Genomic DNA, 18,431 nt, shown 5'->3' with positions numbered 1-18,431 from the left:
GTACATGCATATAAATCATGATTGCACATCAGAGGCTCCGCTCCATGTAACACTGTAGTGGCCCTACATTTTTACTGCATAAATAACCAGTTTTCAAAGCTTTTTTTTTTTTTTTTTTTTTCGTTCCTACACCATAACACGCATGCTCGGCCAGTCCTTCCTCGGCCTTGTTTTTACTGCATTTTCTGCGTAGTTTGCATTGCATGCCTCTTCGAGTTTTTCCAAAATATCTCCACGATGGACGCTGTTTTGGATTTGCTGCATACCCTGGCGCAGCCAGAGGTACAATCTGCCATCGCGGCATCCGCCCACTCCCGCGGAAAACAAATAGGAGACACCGTTTCGGGGAACGGTATACAAATTTCCTCAAATAATTCCGCACCCACGGGCGGATTAGAAACTGGTCGTGGCACCACCGCAGCCTCTGGCGGTCAAGAAATGGAGGAGGCTCGGAACTCTTCCAACAGGGAAGGGAACCAGGATGACTCTCGGGTAGATGGCGGGGAGCCTTTTCGTTTTGTCTCATTGGCCGAACGTCGTTCGGCAAGCCTCGGTTTTTCCACGGACCGCCATTCCAGCAATGGCGGCCGGGCGCGGGGCCATATTAGGGGTGACGTCACTGACGTATCTGGGTCACGTGATTTACGTACAGATAGATCTAGATCATGCTCACGGGACAGATCTCCACCCCACTCACGATCTCCCCCTCGTTATCGTTCTGCTTCATGTGAACGACGTACACGTACTCGCCATAGATCGGCTGGTGCTACACGTACACGTAGATCTAGATCTAGATCTCAATCTGCGGACAGATGTCGGTCAGGGTCACGCTCGGGTGCTACGCACGAGTCCCGCCTGAGTGCCCGGGGACGACATGGCCATGGGTCACCCAGACGGCGCGAGTCGCACCGTTTCACCAGGCACCGAGATAGTTCTGGCACTAGTTCTAGCTCTGGTACGTCAGAATCTGACGATAGTGACTCCGACAGTCCTAGTGGCACATGTCCGTCATCCGACGACTCGGCTGCCCAAGAGCATCGCCGTGGTAGCGGCGCGGGCTTCGATCCTAAGGGGTTAGTGGACGACTCTGTATGGTCTCCCCCCTCGCACATGGCCTCGTACCTACGGGAGCACTGCCGTGGTTCCCTGTCCTTCGCTGAGCGTCGACGGGTGCGGAAACTGTGTCCCCGACCGGACGTGGAGGAAACGCGATGTCCACGCGTGGACCCGTTCTTGGCGGATGTCCAGGGCCTGGCCAACGCCAAGAGAGCGGATAGAATGCTGGCCAACATCCAACAAAAGGTTACGGACGTTTTCCGTCCCCTGGCCGCGCTCTGGGCTGCTATTGAGCAGGGCCGGCCGGTCCACGAACTGACCGAGCTGGTCCAGATGGCGATCGTCATGACGGGCGACGCCTCGAATGTATTGTCGGAGACACGCCGTCAGCGCCTCATGGCAGCGCTGCCAAAGAGATGCCCGAAGAGCCTGCTGCAGGGCTTGCGTCCTTCCGGTGATCTCCTCTTCGGTGATGGATTTTCCCGGGAGTATAAACGGAAGTGCCAGGAAATGGACGTATTCCAGCCACGGCCTTCTGGGCGGCGCCCGGGGACCGCACAGGACCGGTCGCAGCCTGCCCGTCCTGACCGTTTTTCTGGTCGTACCGTGTACCGGTCAGATCCAGGGCGGTTCCGCCCTTACGACAGGGCAGGACGGGGTCATGTCACCCGCCGGCCTGAGGAGCATTTCCGCCAGCCAGCAAAAAACGGCCGGGGCCAGCCCTTTCGCGGGCGCCCTCGAGGTCGTTGACGACCTCCCCCGTGCCTGGCTGCCTCACGGAAGCCCCTACCCCCCAGGTAGCGGGCCGATTGGAGCATTTTGCGGCAGCCTGGCGAGACCTAACGCAGGATGCGTGGGTGTTGAAGACCGTCTCAGGGTACTGCTTAGACCTCCACACCATTCCTTGCCAGCGGTCCGCTCCGACAGAGATGTGGTTCCCTCCCGAAAAATGCGCCATCGTCCACCAGGAGATAGAGGATCTCCTATCCAAGGGTGCAATTCGACCGGTGAGCCCATCTCCCGGCCAGTTCGTGAGCCGGTTATTCACCGTACCCAAGAAGGGTACCACCGCCGAACGTCCAGTCATCGACCTCCGCCACCTGAACGAGCACGTGCGGTACGAGCACTTCCAGATGGAGGGTCTCCACCTTGTTCCCCTATCCGTCCGAGAGGGCAATTGGCTCACAAAGCTAGACCTCAAGGACGCGTACTTCACCGTGCCGATCCATCCCCAGCACCGCCGGCTCCTGCGCTTCAGTTGGGAGGGCCAACTCTACGAGTTTCAGTGCCTACCGTTCGGCCTGTCCAGCGCCCCCCGGGTATTCACGAAGCTGATGAAGGTCCCGATCAGTGTTCTTCGTCGTCAGGGCATTCGTCTCATCCTGTATCTCGACGACCTTCTCCTGATTGCCGAGTCACGGCCGGCCGCCGTGCTGCAGACGCAGCAGGCCATTCAACTCCTAGAATCTCTGGGTTTCGTAATCAATCGGAAGAAGTCCATTCCCGAGCCTACGCAACAGCTCGAGTTCCTAGGATTTCAGTTGAACTCTGTGGCCATGACGATGTCGGTGCCGATCGACAAGGCGCGGAAACTCCAGCAGGAGTGCCACCGAGCCCTGTCCCAGCCCTACCTGTCCATCCGCGCATTGGCCTCACTCCTGGGCAGGATGGTTGCGTGCTCCCCAGGCATGTTTCTGGCTCCACTGCAATTCCGCCACCTTCAGCAGTTGAAGATTGCAGCCCTTCGTCGCCATCAGAGCTACCTTGCCACGGTACGCCTGACGCCGGAAGCCAGGACGGAGCTGACGTGGTGGGCAGCAGATCTAGAAACTTGGAACGGTCGCTCGATTCTCAAACCTCCCGCTCAGCTCACCATATTCTCCGATGCGTCCCTGCTCGGCTGGGGAGCGGTGTGCGGCACAACGAGTACTGGGGGTCAATGGTCCCCTACCGAGGCCAATCTCCACATCAATGCTCTGGAATTGATCGCTGCCTCATTCGCGGTGAAAGCCTTTCATCACCGGGCCTCTTACCGTCCTCTGCACATCAAGTTGTTGATCGACAACACGACAGCCGTCAGCTACATCAACCGCTTAGGCGGCACGCATTCCCGTCTCCTGTCCCAGATCGCTTGCGACCTCTGGAGATGGGCGGTCCAACACGATATCCGCCTCCAGGCGGAATATGTGCCGAGCGAGGAGAACCCAGCGGACCATCCTTCTCGGGGCTCCCTCTCCGAGTCCGGCGACTGGCGCCTGGACCCTGCTCTGTTTCGCAGGATTCAGAGGGCAGCTCCTTGGACCTTGGTGCTAGATCTGTTCGCATCTCGACTGAACACGCAACTTCCCGCCTTCTATGCTTGGAGGCCGGATCCGGAGGCTCTCGCTCTAGATGCGTTCTCTCAGAATTGGAGTCTCCCTCATCAGGACGCGGTGTATGCCTTCCCACCATTCTGCCTACTGGACAGGGTGCTTCATCGTGTGGCCTCACTCCATACTTGCCGGATGATACTGGTCGCACCAGTATGGGATACGCAGCCATGGTACGCGACTTTGCTGCAGCTGTTGGTCGATTTCCCCATGCTTCTGCCCACATTCGACTGCCTGCTACTCTCACCCTCGGGCCATCCACACCCACTGGTACTATCCCGCCACCTGCGCCTCGCCGCATGGCCTATCTCCAGCAGCGCTTCAATGCAGCAGGACTTTCTCCACAGGTCGTGCGACTCCTCTCCTCCTCTTGGCGGTCATCAACCAATGCCGCTTACGCATCGGCATGGGAGCAGTGGCTGGGCTGGTGCAGTCAACGGTCAGTGGATCCCGTTTGCCCATCTTTAGCTATGGTGCTCCAGTTCCTGGCCGATTCCTTTGAGGACGGCCGCAGCTACAGTACCCTGAATGTCTATCGGTCAGCGATGTCTGCTACCCTGCCTGAGCTGGATGGTGCACCCATTGGCCAGCACCCGTTGGTGGTGCGTTTGCTCCGTGGTATCTGCCTAGAGCGTCCGCCGCAGCCGCGGTACTCACATACTTGGGATGTGGGTATTGTCACTTCTTGGCTCTCTAAACTGCCTGCCAACACGGACCTGTCTCTCCCTGTCTTGTCTGGCAAGTTGGCCATTCTGATGGCCTTGACTGCTGCTCGGCGCTCTTCGGACCTCCACCGGCTAAGCCTCAACTCTCATCGTTTCTCTGCCGAGGGCGTGGTATTTGACTATCTCACACCCCCTAAGCAGCATCGCCCTGGTTCGGAACCAGCCCGACCTGTCACCTTTGCTGCCTTTCCTGTGACTCCTGCACTCTGTGTTGTGGAGTGCTTCAGGGAGTACTTGCGTCGGACCGCCGACCTGCGACAGGCATCTTCTGCACATCTGTTCCTCAGCACGAAGCGTCCGCACCACCCTGTCACCTCTGCAACGATTGCTCGTTGGATCAAGCAGGTTATGTCCAAGGCTGGTGTGGATACATCGTTGTTTGGTGCCCATTCCACTCGTGCCGCTTCTACGTCTGCTGCGAAGCGTAAAGGTATGTCGACAGTGGACATCATGAAATGTGCTGACTGGAGTTGCGCATCTGTGTTCCAGCGCTTCTATTTCAAGCCATGGGAGGGTGAGACCAGCGGCTCTTCCCCATCGGCACATCAGCAGTTCTGCCGCTCTGTGCTTGCGCCGTAGCGCTACCAATGTTGGCCTGGCCAGGTTCTGAGTCTGTGACTTTGTGTCTACCTCAGTAATCCGATTGCTGTCTGTGCCTGGCTTTCTCAATGCCGTTCTATCTGTGCATGTGTATAGTACACGGCTTTCCTCATTTATTCTTCCTTTTGCCATTACGCCTGTGTCCTTGTTCTGGACAGGCCTTTTGTCACTTTCTGCGGCAAGTTTCCGTGGCACCGGTTTACCCTGTTCCTTACTGATTTGGTGGTGTGCATGGTGTGCTGCATGCCCGGTTGGGGGTTTTCATGGCCTGCGTTGGTCCCTCTCTCCGGTCTTGTGGTGTTCGCTTCACCTCTGATTTGAGCGTTGAAATCTACAGTGTTACATGGAGCGGAGCCTCTGATGTGCAATTGACGATTATACAAGGAACTCTGTTCTGATGTATAATCATAATTGCATGAAGAGGTGAAGCGAAATGTAACACTGTAGTCCCTCCCGCCCATCCCATTTACTTATGCACCGGGGAGTGCCCATGGGCTTTATCTTGGCCATTGACGCGTTCAAACAAGGCCGAGGAAGGACTGGCCGAGCATGCGTGTTATGGTGTAGGAACGAAAAAAAAAAAAAAAAAAAAAGCTTTGAAAACTGGTTATTTATGCAGTAAAAATGTAGGGCCACTACAGTGTTACATTTCGCTTCACCTCTTCATGCAATTATGATTATACATCAGAACAGAGTTCCTTGTATAATCGTCAATTACAAGTGCATGCACTGGTCACCATGTACCAGTCACCATGGGAAATAAAAAAAGGGTATCTCCCGTTTTTTTTGAGGGAGTACTGGTACGTAGGTATTTTACTACTCCGTGGTTTTTCCCCAAAACCTGAAAAAGCGTGTGTGTGCACAGCGCGCGCTAGCGGGTGCACAGCGTGCCCGGCGCGCCGCTCTCAGCGCTAGCTCTTGCGATAGTGCGCCCCTCGCCGGGAGTCACTACGATCGAGTACGAGTCGTAGTGCACTACTCCCTGCCCCTGGCATGGTGCGCGCGATATGCCTTGCTCGCGTGACTCATTCCCGGCGCACTTCATGCAGCGCAGCTAGCAGGATGATATCAATAAAAATGGCGTCATTCGATTTGAAGAGGTTTGGTTCACCAGTGGCGGGCCGTTTGTTGTCGTTGGGTTCGTTTTCATGCTTACACAAGTTACAGTTACACGTGGATGATGAGCAAAACTGCTCTTCACGAACAGTCTCATGTTGTTCCCTTTCGTTGCAAGTTGATTTTGTTGTGGTGGCTGGTCGAGTAGCTCTGCTGACTTTTTAGTATGAAGTTGTTGGATGGGACTCATCAAGCCACTGCTCTCTCTTTGATGTGGTAGGTGCAGGGTGTTGTACTGGATGCCTGGATAATCTCCACTGAAAGGGGGTCAACATTTCAGTGTTATGTCATATTTTCTGTCAGTCCTGCTTTTTTCCATGGCGTACAGCCCTGTTTACCCCGCACCACAGAATGTTTCGGGAATCACGCGCTTCTTGTATATTGCTCTCTTGTCTGTTCGTTGATTTTTCTGTTTTGTACATACATGTACATGTGCGTGGTATTACCACTTCCTCAATGCCCACTTCAGAAGTAGAATGAACTCACAGCTGTAATTGTGTGGGCGAAAGTGCACTCGTAATTTTATTGTGGAGCATGCAGTTGTAGTGCTTCGCAGCAGGAATTATGAGAATGTTACATGACTGTATTATTGTTACATGTTGTGAAGGCATTCGAGAAATGGTACTCACTCAGTATTTGTCCTGCTGGATTTTACCACTAGTGTACTGAACGGAATTTTCACGACTCGAGCAATTCGAGCTGGGCTTTTAGTTACATTTGTGCACTGGTGGTGTTTATGTCAGTGGTACATGGTGGGCCTGTTGTCGCTGTGATTTACTGCATTAGCCATTAACTGCGCTCCAACCGTTCGATATTAATTTGTGTAGGCACAATAGTAGCTGGTTGTGTTTCTCAATACATAATATAGCCGGTGGTAACGCGGACGTGCGAACTCTCCTTTTTACAATAGTAGTTCACCAGTACAGTTGCAAGCCTGAGTCAAGTGGGGGACATCGTTAATGCGTTTGCACTTGAAGTGGGCTACGCACAATGACTGTGGTACTACAGGCTGCGTAACCCAGGCCTTGGTGCAGTATGCAGTGGTCTAGAGAGAAAGAGAACAGTAGTTGTGATTGGGATGGGGTGAGAAGATTGAGGATAACTGACACTATTGCACAGTGAATTTTTTCACATGCCCAGAAATATAATATCTCCATACTAAAATTTCCACGCACACTGCATGGCTCGTCACACGTTTTCAGTATGTACACAGTTTGTTTCCCATGCAAATGTTCATGTTTGGTCAGTGCACAGAAATCACCCACTAGTACTGGTATACAGAACCCATACTCTGCTTTTGTATGGGTGGGCTGAGGCCAGTGAGGGGCTAATATTTACTGGAGAGAATCGGAATGGTGTTAGATGCGACAGTGCATATTTGTATCATTTGGCGATGCGAATGCATTGCTGTAGCAAGAGTGGCCGCCAGATTGTTTGTCCCACCGGTTATCAGGTTCTACGTCGGATTCTACGTAGGTAGCCTTTTTTGCGAGCCAACCAATTACAGTTTATTAGTTGGACCAATGCTGGCTGCAGTGAAATTCAGTGTAATATTCCCCCAGGGCTGTAAAGATCTACACTTGTTTGCCGATTAATGGATTTTCATGGTCAAATGACTGTACTTTCATTATGCACAAGAGAGATTGGAAGCTGTGTCGCAACTCTGAGCTTCACGTATTACTACGATCATCAGGCAACTTTCAATATATAAATAATGTGCAATCAGGCTAAGGAATGGCACAAGCTACGGGCTCTTTACTATCAACATTCCTAACTCCAACGTTTCCACTAGCACTTTCATTGCTTTGTCTTCAAGAGGATACAGGCAGAAGAAGAAACTAATTAGTGCAATAATCGCCTGTTGTTATCGCAATGCATATCACGCTGATCACATCTCTTTACACGTACACGTACATCATTAATGCATAAATGTAGTGATGAATTACATCATCACTTTAGTTTACTCCTTTTTCTGTGTTCGTGCGAATCTACCTACTGCTTATATCACCTAAATGTTGTTTAAAGAGCGTTCTACTAGTTAGTTCCTTCTGCCTGTATACTATTCATCTGAAGAGATAAGAAGGCATGTAAAGAGTCTGAAGCTTGTGTCATTCCTTAGCCAAATGACTGGCATATCGTAATGCTGTGTCCTAAGCACAGTATGTTATATCCAAGGTACTTTATGCTGTTTCCCCTTGCTATTGATGTTTGTAATCCTTGGTCTAGGGAGTAGTACGAACACCAATGTAACATCTGGGTCTCATGAGGGTGACTGATACATGTTTCATCAGGAGGTACATACCAATAGGCCTTCCTGGGCATCAATCCCCCCCCCCCCCCCCCCAGAGAGTTCGAGTCTTGGGTGCGGGAAGTGTATCGGATCAGCCGTGCCGTATTCTGCTCCTCGCACCCCAATTGATTCTCGTTGTGTTTGATTTGAATGCGTCTGTGTGCAGAGATGTGAATGGCATGCTCGTCTTCATCCAACACAGCAATGGGCCGACTCGATCATCCTAGCTCGCCATCTGGCCCCGGATGTAAGCCGAGCAAGACGTCGACGCTGAATGGCTGTGTTACGCCAGGTCGCCATGATGCGGCTACACCTAGTGTTACCAGTCCTGCTGAGGTATGCCTTGTGTGCAGTCAATGGTTATCTTAGTCTTTTTCTTGCCCTCTTCAATATCTGGGGATTATGCTATTGCTTATGTTGCAGTTAGACTACAGAAACTGGGGTCACTGTGTGTGTGTGTGTGTCTCTCTCTCTCTCTCTCTCTCTCTCTCTCTCTCTCTCTCTCTCTCTCTCTCTCTCTCTCTCTCTCTCTCTCTCTCTCTCTCTCTCTCTCTCCTCTCTCTCTCTCTCCTCTCTCTCCCCTCTCTCTCTTCCCTTTTGCCACATATCAATTTCTATACTTTTTCATTGTTCATGTGTGTTGTGTTCCCAGGGACCCTTCTGCTGCTCTTTAATTTGCAGTATGGTGTTTTGTCATTGCAGGTGTTTCGGACTGACCTGATCACAGCAATGAAAAAACCCGATGGTGACATACTGACTGATTCGGAGTATGCTCTTATAGAGGATTCGTGGAAGCCAGAATGGGAACGAGGCGTGCAGGTATGCAATGAGCAATGGCCGCAATGAGAACAGTTGCCTGGCATAGTGTAGCTAGCTGTGTTCAACAACTACCATGATCATGTACCACAGTACCTGGGGACAAATATGGTTGTGTTTAGTGTGCTGGTCCATGTTATCAAACCTTCTTCGTACCGAATCTGCCGTTCTCAGTCTGTTGAGGTGCTGATAGTCAGATACTGTCAAGGCTGATTTATATGTTCCTAACTGATTTATCATCTTGTAGGTCTGTGTCAAGCCTGAATCATCGATGAAAGCACTGAAAGTCAGGTAAGTAGACATCTTGACATTGGATGTGTGTTGAGCTGGTGGTGGAGGCAGTAGGGGCGTGTGATGGTAACAAGGCTTTGGCTTTTGTTGTAAGTTGCTATGGAACTTCATCTGAAGCTTCCGTAAAAAATATTAAAAAAAGGACCGGGAGAACGAAAGTTTTTTCTTTGTTAGCTGCTTCAAGTCCACCACTTGAAACAGCTTGCTTTGTGATTTCCTGGCGTTTGTTGTGGTTCCTGTGGTCATGTTGAGTTTGTTGCAAACTTCTGAGTTAGAGTTGGGACTTTGTTGTGGATATATTCATTCTCTACCAATATTTAGGAGCCAAAAACCTGGTCTCATCAAGTACCTGTATCACGGGGGGAAATGACTGCATTGCTAGTGAAACGGGGTGGCAGGTTTCAAGGGTGTGTTGGACAGTCCCATCCTTGTCTGCAGGGTGGGTCGACTGAGAGATATATCCATGGTGGTGTACTCTAGCAACATTTTTATGGTACCTGTACTTTTCTTCGTGCTTGGCAGGTCCGGCGTTAGTTTCGAATGTCCGAAAAAGTTCTGTCCGTAAGTTACTTCTGCTGTGTCTCTTGCTATGCTTTGCAAGTTTCCCTGGATGCGCCTTTTTCGTGTATTTTTTGTTTTAAATCTCCTTTCCAAACACTACTATTCTCTGGGTTTCCCCGAACATGAGATGCACCTCTTTAAGTTGAACTAAAGGCTGAAAAGAGTGTATGACTGACAATTCAGCCTGACTTGCTACTCAAGTGAGTACATGTACAGTAAAACCTGCCTAACCTGCCTCAAGGGACCTTCGAAATGTGGTCTCTATTACCAGGTGGTCTCCTTATCAAGGGTCGTTTGAGTGGAAATTGCATCTCTTGATCCTGGTTTCAGTGGTCTTCTAGAACAGGTGGTCGGCTTTTCCGAGTCGTCGCCTTGACAGGTTTTACTGTACTTGTATATTGAAATGATGTGCCAGAGACCTGAAAAATGGGGATGTGACTTATGATCAAGGAACCACTTAGAATTGGGAATTGTGGCAGACGCACAAGCTAATCTAACACGCCGGGCATTGTTGTGAGTTGTCGCCCGCCTCATCTCACTGCACTGTTCTTACCAGAGGTTGACTTCAGTGCGGCTGTATTTCTTCTATGTTGGCTGCATTGCACGACAGACCTACTGTGTATATTGAGCAAGCGGAGCGATCCAGTGCAACCAAGGTACCCGGCGGTGATCGTGTCCAATACGACATGGACAATATGGACTCGCAATGGCTAGCGCGTTTGCACTCGTTGGATGTCAAAGGTGAGGTTCCTCAGTATCTTCTCTCTGCCTGTTTGCTTAGCATGGCTCCATTTTTTGTAATATTGTTGATTGTTAAGGATGCCTGGATCTGGCAATGATGCTAATTTTGGAGCGTCCGGGTAGCTGCTACTGTATAACATGTAATTTTAGGTGGATTAAATTTTCCTGCCAGGTTTCAGGTGTAGTTTAGAATTAGGTGACCAGCATTCCCTTCACATACAGTGCAAACTTCGAATCACCATAACTCCAGAATGCATGGCGAAAATAGATAGTTCTTGCCAGTTTCCTATATGCTGTGCTCTGGAAATCAAATGCAACCCAAATCGAAGAGTTTGGCGCAAATTTGCAATGGTGTAAAATCACTAGTTCATCAGATATGACCGATAGCGGAGTATATTCCTCTCAAATCGGCCTTACTGTCATGCTTTTTCTGTGTGTGTGTGTATGTGTGTGTGTGCATTGGTTTTGTGCTGAAGGTGGCAAGGATATTGACGAAGACAAACTCGAAGCGTGCGTCTCGTTCCTAGATTTAAAGGTAATGACTACTTGCTCGATTAGAGGGGGGGGGGGCTCAGATAAACCAGGCTTTCTACAGAGCTTGTGTGAATCCTGGCAACGCCCACCACCACACTACTTTATCTTATGTTCTGGAGCCAATGGCCAATGGTGGTTGACGTTTTCTGCTTGACATTGCTATCCCTGTGATTCGCCACAGTGTTACGAGAACATGTGTGAAGCCATAAAGACTGACGATGGTCTCGGGGTGGAATATGATGCTGACGTCATGTGTGCAGTGTGCCGAGCAGTAAGTTTGTACTCAAACGGCTGGTGTGTATCTGTGTGTGCGTGCGTGTGTGCTGCATATTTAAAGTTACTTCTTTGAAGTACATGTATACTGTATAAGGTCCCATGTCCACCCGTCTGGAAGTACACCCAGCCTCCGTGTGCTGGCCCAGTCTTGCACAGTCAACACCTTTAGCCGTGAGGATAGTGCCCATGCCAGTGGACAGGCCCAGGTGTTTACATGGCACTCATAGTGCAGTGGCTACACTATGTAGTGTATAGCTAGTGTACGTCACCGCACCACCTCTATGCAGTCAAAGATCTTTCTTGCAGTGTTTTTGGTGAGGGGAAGGGTTTCAGTATTTCCATCTATCCCAAGTATAGTCCCGGTGTCTATTTGCGAACTTGTTAATGTATCATAACTTGACTTTGATAGCAATGGGGACGTGGCCCTAATTCACCTTTGTTGACTGTTGCTTGTGTTTATAGCTGGACAGCGAAGAAGGAAATGAGATGGTCTTTTGTGACCGGTGCAACATCTGCGTTCATCAGGTCAGTATCACTATGCCTGCACTTGGGGACGAAAGATCTTGTACACGCACATGTACAGTGGATATTCCCGTGGACTGATGTTTGGAGTTGTGATTGCATTAGGTTTGCATTGTGTATGTCTAGAGCAGATAACACCCTCCGGCATGCGTGTTAGGCCTTACTCGTTCTCACAAGGCTACACCTAGTGCATAGTATTCCATGCTCCATTTGATAGACTTGAGGAATGTGCAAATGCATTGGTTGCTGAGTTGTAACCTGTCCAATGCGCGACTAGACTACCTTCCTATCCATTGAACCGTTGTACAAGTGTTATTCGGCTGTATCAAAAATCCTGTGCTTGTGCTGTTACCCTCTACCTTTCTTCCCGTTTGGGCCATTTGTTGGAAGGCTTGCTATGGAATTCGCCACATACCTGAAGGCAAATGGTTCTGTAGTCCCTGTGCTAACAATATCAAGCCTATCTGCGTATTATGTGGACAAGGTGGTGGTGCACTCAAACCTGTCAGGTAAGCTAAACAATAGTAAACATCCTATTGCTGCTGCATATCTGCCGAGCCGCTCGTCAACGTACCACTGACCTGGCCTATATGTTATCTCATTGGCGATGCGTACAACTAGCGTTTGGTTGCCCACTGGCAGCCTGCTTTCTACCTACGCACGTACCTATTTGTGGTGCTTCTCTGTGCGTCCTGTCCAGGCTTGGGACACGCTGGGCTCACATAAGCTGTGCTCTGTGGATTCCCGAAGTGAAGATAGCTAATGTAGATACTATGGAGCCTATATCAAACTTCCATGCCATTCCGGTGAGTTTTGAATATGTTGTGCCAGCTGGACATGATAGCATGTAAAAGCTTTGATAGTACAGCGCTGCTAAATGAAATCTGATCGTGTGAGTCAAGTATGCGCCGGGCGCTGTGCAGTCCTAGACCTGCGAACACTAGGCTGTGTGCTGGCCGGTAGGGTACACCACGGAGGATCTACATCACTTTGCACGGCTATACGTTGCATGTTGGCTCTCTGGAAGTGTATTCTTATTGAATGTGCATGTACGGAGTTACAGTGAAAGTGTCATTGACTGTTGTACTGTTTTTTTGCGTTGTTCATGCAGCAAAGCAGATGGAATCTGTTGTGTTCTATATGTCGGTTACGTCAAGGAGCATGCATACAGTGCTGCGTAAGTACCATAGCTGGCCTGACAGATGCCTGGTCATATGTTTATCTCCCATCCACTCTTATGATACACCCTGCATGCTTTCCCTAGTCTTTGTGATTTTGTGTTGCCAATCCTATCTATGCACATGCCCAAGACCACCACAGCATAGTATGCGTCATAGCAACGCGCCATGTCCAGTATTGATATTCAACACTGAAGCTTATCTTTGTTTTCTTCGTGTTGCTTTTGTTTTCTTGTAGGTATCCACGTGTACTGTTGCATTTCATGTAGAGTGTGCGTTCCAACAGAGTCTGAAGATGAAAAGTCGCTTAGATCACACAGTTTCTGATGCTGTGCGGAATGAGGTAGGATGTGCTGCCTTGTTTATACCATTCTAACCTTTTCCTGTAGTCTACAGCTTACTGCATGTTAGCTGAAATGTTCATCGGGAATTTAATTTCCTCGTTTCTGTCCATCGAACGTTCGGGCTAAATCAAATGCCGGTCTAAACGCAATTTGCCTTGTTCTTCTGTGCCTTTTATGCTCCGTGGAAATTTCTGTGGAATTGGACAACATGATTGGTATCCACCGACTTAACTTTTCTGCGTGTACAGTAGCTATGGTGTATTGTATGCCTTGCAATGGTATCCTTGTGTGTGCCTGTTCTGTGACTCTCCTTAATCTGTGGGCCCGTTGTGCTTATCCATGTCAATGTACTGGAGATGTCTATTCTGTAGCTGTTAAGCGGGATTCACAGAAGCTTTTTTTGCGATGCGACAGACGCGAAACCGGGAAAGCCCCAATTCGCAGCCATGTCGCACCCCACGCAACTGCCGCAACTGGGCCATCGCAGACCATCGCAGAAGTTGAGCTTGGCTCAACTTTTGCGATGCGACAAGCGGTTTGGCGTACGATTTTGACCTTTTCTACAGCAAAGTTGTACAAAGGTTCAAGAGTTGCCTATAAATTTGTACAAGTTGTATCAAACCGCACGAATATCATGGTGACGTACCCAAATCAGCAAGACTTTGTCGCATCGCTGACTTCTTCTGTGAATGGTATTTCGCGAGTTCGCATCGCACGCATCCATCGCAGATCGCGTCGCATCGCAAAAAAGCTTCTGTGAATCCCGCTTTAGTGTCCTATATAAGGGGCCGTCGCAAAAGTTTTTTGTCGTCCCTGAAACGAACATGATTCATTGGGGGGGTGGGGGGGGGGTGCGAGCCAAAATCGCAAGTCGACCGACACTGTACATATGACATGTACATGCATGCGATTTTCGTCGTCCAGCATAACAAGCTGTGTTCGTTTCAGAGGGAGGGGAGGGGGTCCGAGTACGAAATGAACGATATTCGTTCAGGGACGACAGAAAACTTTTGCGACGGCCCCTAAGTCAAGTTGCTCTGCTGCTGCTGTTACATCCATGATTCACCTCAGGTGTAATGGTTGGCTTTAGTCTGCGGGTGGTTCACCATTCCACTTTACGTTTAACCTTTTGGACAAGATGTCTACTGCTCTGTGTTCAGATGCTGCTTGCCTATTTGTTAGTGATATTTGCTTTGGATGGCATGTCTGTAGGTACATGACTGGTTGTGCATCATGTCATTTTGTATTAAATCTAGATTGTAGTTTTCTTGCTACTAACAGTTAATATGTCTGTTATTGCTACTGCTTTAGGCTTATTGTCCTCGCCATGCCCTACTTGCTAGCAGTCCTGCACCGAACCAGGCCAACGCATCCACGCCACAAATCAACCAGCGGGAGCGGAGGTACGGGCTTCTAGGGCATGTACATGTACTACAGCTCATAAACTGAGCTATTCCACCGCTTAAACTCCTGCTTGCCTGTGTGTATGTCCACTTTCCCAGTTGTTCTGTGAGCCATATTTCCAGTGTTGTGCTTGGCTGGGTAGCTGAAGGTTCAGCTCTTGAAGAGTGCATCTGCTGTTACTCTCTCCACAACCGCTAGCATGACGGTGGACTGCATTATGTTGTCGGGCACATGTGCCATGCTGTGGATGGGCAGCAGGATTGCGTTTGTTCCTGTTAGCGATTTACTGAGTGCTTGCTCACTGTCTGTGTTTCGGTGGTCGTGGTAGTGATTTCGCTATAGGTTTTGATTTTGTGAAGAAGAGGTCCTCACCCTGCTGGTCTCTTTGGTTTTTGTTTCTGTGTGCATAGACTAAAAGGAATGATGGAAAATTTCCATCAGTATGCTCGGCATACCGACTTGGCGAGGAAGTATCGATTTGCCAAGCCACTCGCATGCCTGTTGCATTCTTTCTGGGTGCTGAAGCGCAGAGTAAGTACTGCCAGTAGGCGCTGGTGGCGGTGGTGGTGGTGGTGACTATTATCTGCACTGGTGTAACTTGTTTCATTAGGTGATCAGATACTAGTGCAGTCATGTACATCATGCTCCTTTTGTGTTGTTCACAACTAGTGTGTTTGAATGCATACTTCACATCATCCCATGCTGATCTGTAATTCGTCTCTGTGTGTTGTCTTACAGCTTCACAGCAACCAATCGTTCCTTCCTCTACCTGATCCGTGGCAGGTTGTTGCTGAAGAGCGTTTGCGAGAATTCCAAGACGACAAGGAGAAAGAAGAGGTTAGGGTTGCACTTGGTGATTTCCTTCTGCATCTACATGTATTAGTTTGTCTGTGTGTTGTTTATAGCGAGGTCAGACAAAAATTCGGGCAAGCCCTGTTGAATCTGGTTTTAATGGAAAGTTCAGGGCTTCGTCAGCTCGAATCTGGAACTTGATATCAAACAGACATGGATCTTCACCAAAATGATGAACTGGCTAGCTAGGTAGCAAGTTGTCTGGTTATTAACGGCAGCTGATCTCCAACAGGCCATGCTGTTGTGGTGATTTCAGCGATCTATGCTCATGTCATGATTTATCACAGATGGAATCCATTGTCTCGAACAATGGCGATGGGGTATGTGTCTTCGGTCATCTAGTCCATAACTATGTCTAGTTTGTTCATCTCTTACTGTTCGTATTGAAGTGTATATTTTTGACTATACTTTTTTCTCACCTTGTGAATGCAGGCGGAAGATCAGTGTCGACCCATGGTTGCCGAATGGGAGCTTGAGTGGGAACGGTTCATGACATTGCGGCAGGACATGGAGAAGGTACACACTCTTTCCTTCCATTGTGACATAACTGTGTCATGTTTTTACTGGTGTTCCTATTTGTGCGTTGCAGTATGACAAAGCATGATGTTAGGAACCCGTCTACTCTGCTGTCAAGTGATATCCAACCATGCGTAGAGAAGAGCTGTGCTCGCTGCCTAGTCCAGTGTTTGTAGGGTCACACAGCCCCGGAGCTGTTATAATCACTCGGTTGGATTTCACTTGTCATGGCTGCAGGGATGCCTAAAGTTTGGTTCGAATGTGATGAGGCAAAAGGACTTATCTCACTTTCGTTTTTCAAAGTGTCTTTCTTCTTCAAATACATTTTTGTTGTAGCTGCCCTTCTAGGTTGTCCACGAAGCACTCAGGATGTTCAGTTTGTAGTTTAGGAAGGTCCTAGCAGCACTGCCACTCTTGGCATCGCTGCTGAGAGTTATGCCCTTGAGCTGAGCGGAGTAAGTGTGTGTTTGGTGGCCCTACCCCCAGTAATGAGCTCTACAAGTAAGAAGAGGGTGAAGAGGCCAGATGGAGTACTAGTACCTGATTTCACAGGAGTCCATGGAAACATGTTTCAAAGATAGATACCTCATCATTGTAGTGTACTGTGTAGGTACTACTTCAAAGTTCAAAGTAACTAAGTTTTTTTGTCCCTGTGTGCTGTGCTATTTCTTCTGCACACGCAGAGTCGCAACTTGTCCTACATGATTTTAAGGAGGGAACGGCTGAAAAAGCGCTTGTTGCTGGCGCAGCATAATATATTTCTCAAGTCTGCAGATCTGGCATTGGAAAGTAATGACAGTCAGAATCTGGCCCTGGCAGACTTCGTTGTACGAAGTCTTCACTCGCTGGCTCTGAATGTAGCAACTTCAACAGCAACCGGCACGTCTTCCGTATCATCTGAAGTAACGACTCCAGCTCCGATGTCTCCTGAACCTCCTGCTTCTCATGCTACCGGTGCTGTTTCTCGGTCACTGCGATCATCTGTGGCAACACCAGGTCCTGTATTAGCATCTGCAAGCCCTGATCATCGGCATCATCGCACTACCAGTGATTTACCAACACCTAACCACTACATGCCTGCAAAGAGGTTACGTGCTTCATCGCCCGAAAAGGCTTCGAGGGCTTCGCTGGCTCATGTCACGGCCTCTTCAAGTCCTACATCATTGTCACGAGCTGTGCCCAGCAAAATCAGCTTAACAGTAAGTTCCTCTGTGATGGCAGCAGCAGCTAGCCCAGTTTCAGAATCCGTCAAGCCACTTAGAACTCCTAGTCCTTCTAGTCCTACGCAATCAGTGTCGTCAACATTAGCCACCTCTAGGCGCCGCAGCTCTAGAGCTCTATCCTCTTTATCCTCCACACCCTCTTCTCCTAGTGCTGCTGTACTCGCACCCGATGATGAATCAGTGCTTGATTCACCCGCTGGGCTAACTGCAACAAAGCGACGCTACTCATCACGGAGATAGCACTGGTAATGCTCTGCTTAGTAATAGCCAGAATACCGTTCAATTTGTTCACATCATCGCTCCCACTCTTTGTGGCAGCAGCGTTGCCAGCATTCTGCATGCGTCATGAAACTCAATCCAATATCAATACCTCCCATTTTCACACTCCATATTAGAAACATTTTACATTTTTTAATTTTTCTGTCAGTGTCAGTGAAATTCTTCCTCACGAACTCCGGTGCACACTTATTTACTTCCTTACTCAAGCCATGAGCACTGTGCACCGACATTTCATGAAACTCTGCTCACCTTATCCCCTTGCGTACGTGTGTCCTTGTCTTCGTTTTGTCTTGGAATTTGCTACCTGTATCCTCTTGCTGGGCTTTGTGTTACTTCTTGCTGCTGATGCTAATGTGTGTGCATTGCTAGTGGCTGGTTGAGAAATCCTCTTAGATTGCTGATGTCTTGTATATACTATAGTGTATATGCTGTACTTCGAAGTTGAGAGCCAAAACCGACATGTTCTGCTGAGTTCATGTGCTGTTTCAATTTGTGTGTTGGCACAAAGATAGGTACTGTACTAGGTATGACTGTGACAATGCTTCGTTCACTATTGTCACTCTGACGTCTCCTTGTGCTTGTAGCTGGCATCGATCCTTTCGCTTCCTTTTTTGAGATGATTTCCCTACGTTTGTATATTTATCAGTTCTGTGTTCGTGACTCCATTTGTCGAATATACGAACTCAACCTCTTACTGCAGTCCTTTTCAGTGTGAATAGCTACTGTGAAGCATGCGAG

General features: G+C 49.1%; 2 protein-coding genes across 2 annotated transcripts; both read left to right on the top strand.

Moving 5' to 3' along the window:
- Positions 1 to 1,110: 1,110 nt before the first annotated feature.
- Positions 1,111 to 4,729, top strand: LOC135816787 (uncharacterized). The gene is made up of 3 exons (XM_065329888.1): positions 1,111 to 1,572; positions 2,025 to 3,362; positions 3,524 to 4,729. Exons 1-3 carry the CDS (start codon positions 1,111 to 1,113, stop codon positions 4,727 to 4,729), a joined length of 3,006 nt encoding a protein of 1,001 aa, XP_065185960.1.
- Positions 4,730 to 5,929: 1,200 nt separating this feature from the next.
- On the top strand, positions 5,930 to 18,387 carry LOC135817580 (protein Jade-1-like). Its single transcript, XM_065330794.1, has 18 exons — positions 5,930 to 6,082; positions 8,323 to 8,492; positions 8,859 to 8,975; positions 9,220 to 9,263; positions 9,786 to 9,824; positions 10,435 to 10,565; positions 11,042 to 11,100; positions 11,281 to 11,370; positions 11,838 to 11,900; positions 12,288 to 12,406; positions 12,598 to 12,703; positions 13,009 to 13,074; positions 13,314 to 13,418; positions 14,731 to 14,822; positions 15,234 to 15,354; positions 15,562 to 15,660; positions 16,108 to 16,191; positions 16,875 to 18,387. Exons 2-18 carry the CDS (start codon positions 8,331 to 8,333, stop codon positions 17,652 to 17,654), a joined length of 2,277 nt encoding a protein of 758 aa, XP_065186866.1. The 5' UTR covers positions 5,930 to 6,082; positions 8,323 to 8,330; the 3' UTR covers positions 17,655 to 18,387.
- The last annotated feature ends 44 nt before the right edge of the window (positions 18,388 to 18,431 follow it).

This window comes from Sycon ciliatum, chromosome 5 (assembly GCF_964019385.1).
Source record: "Sycon ciliatum chromosome 5, ocSycCili1.1, whole genome shotgun sequence".
NCBI lineage: Eukaryota > Metazoa > Porifera > Calcarea > Leucosolenida > Sycettidae > Sycon > Sycon ciliatum.
This window is presented reverse-complemented; position numbering and strand designations above follow the sequence as displayed.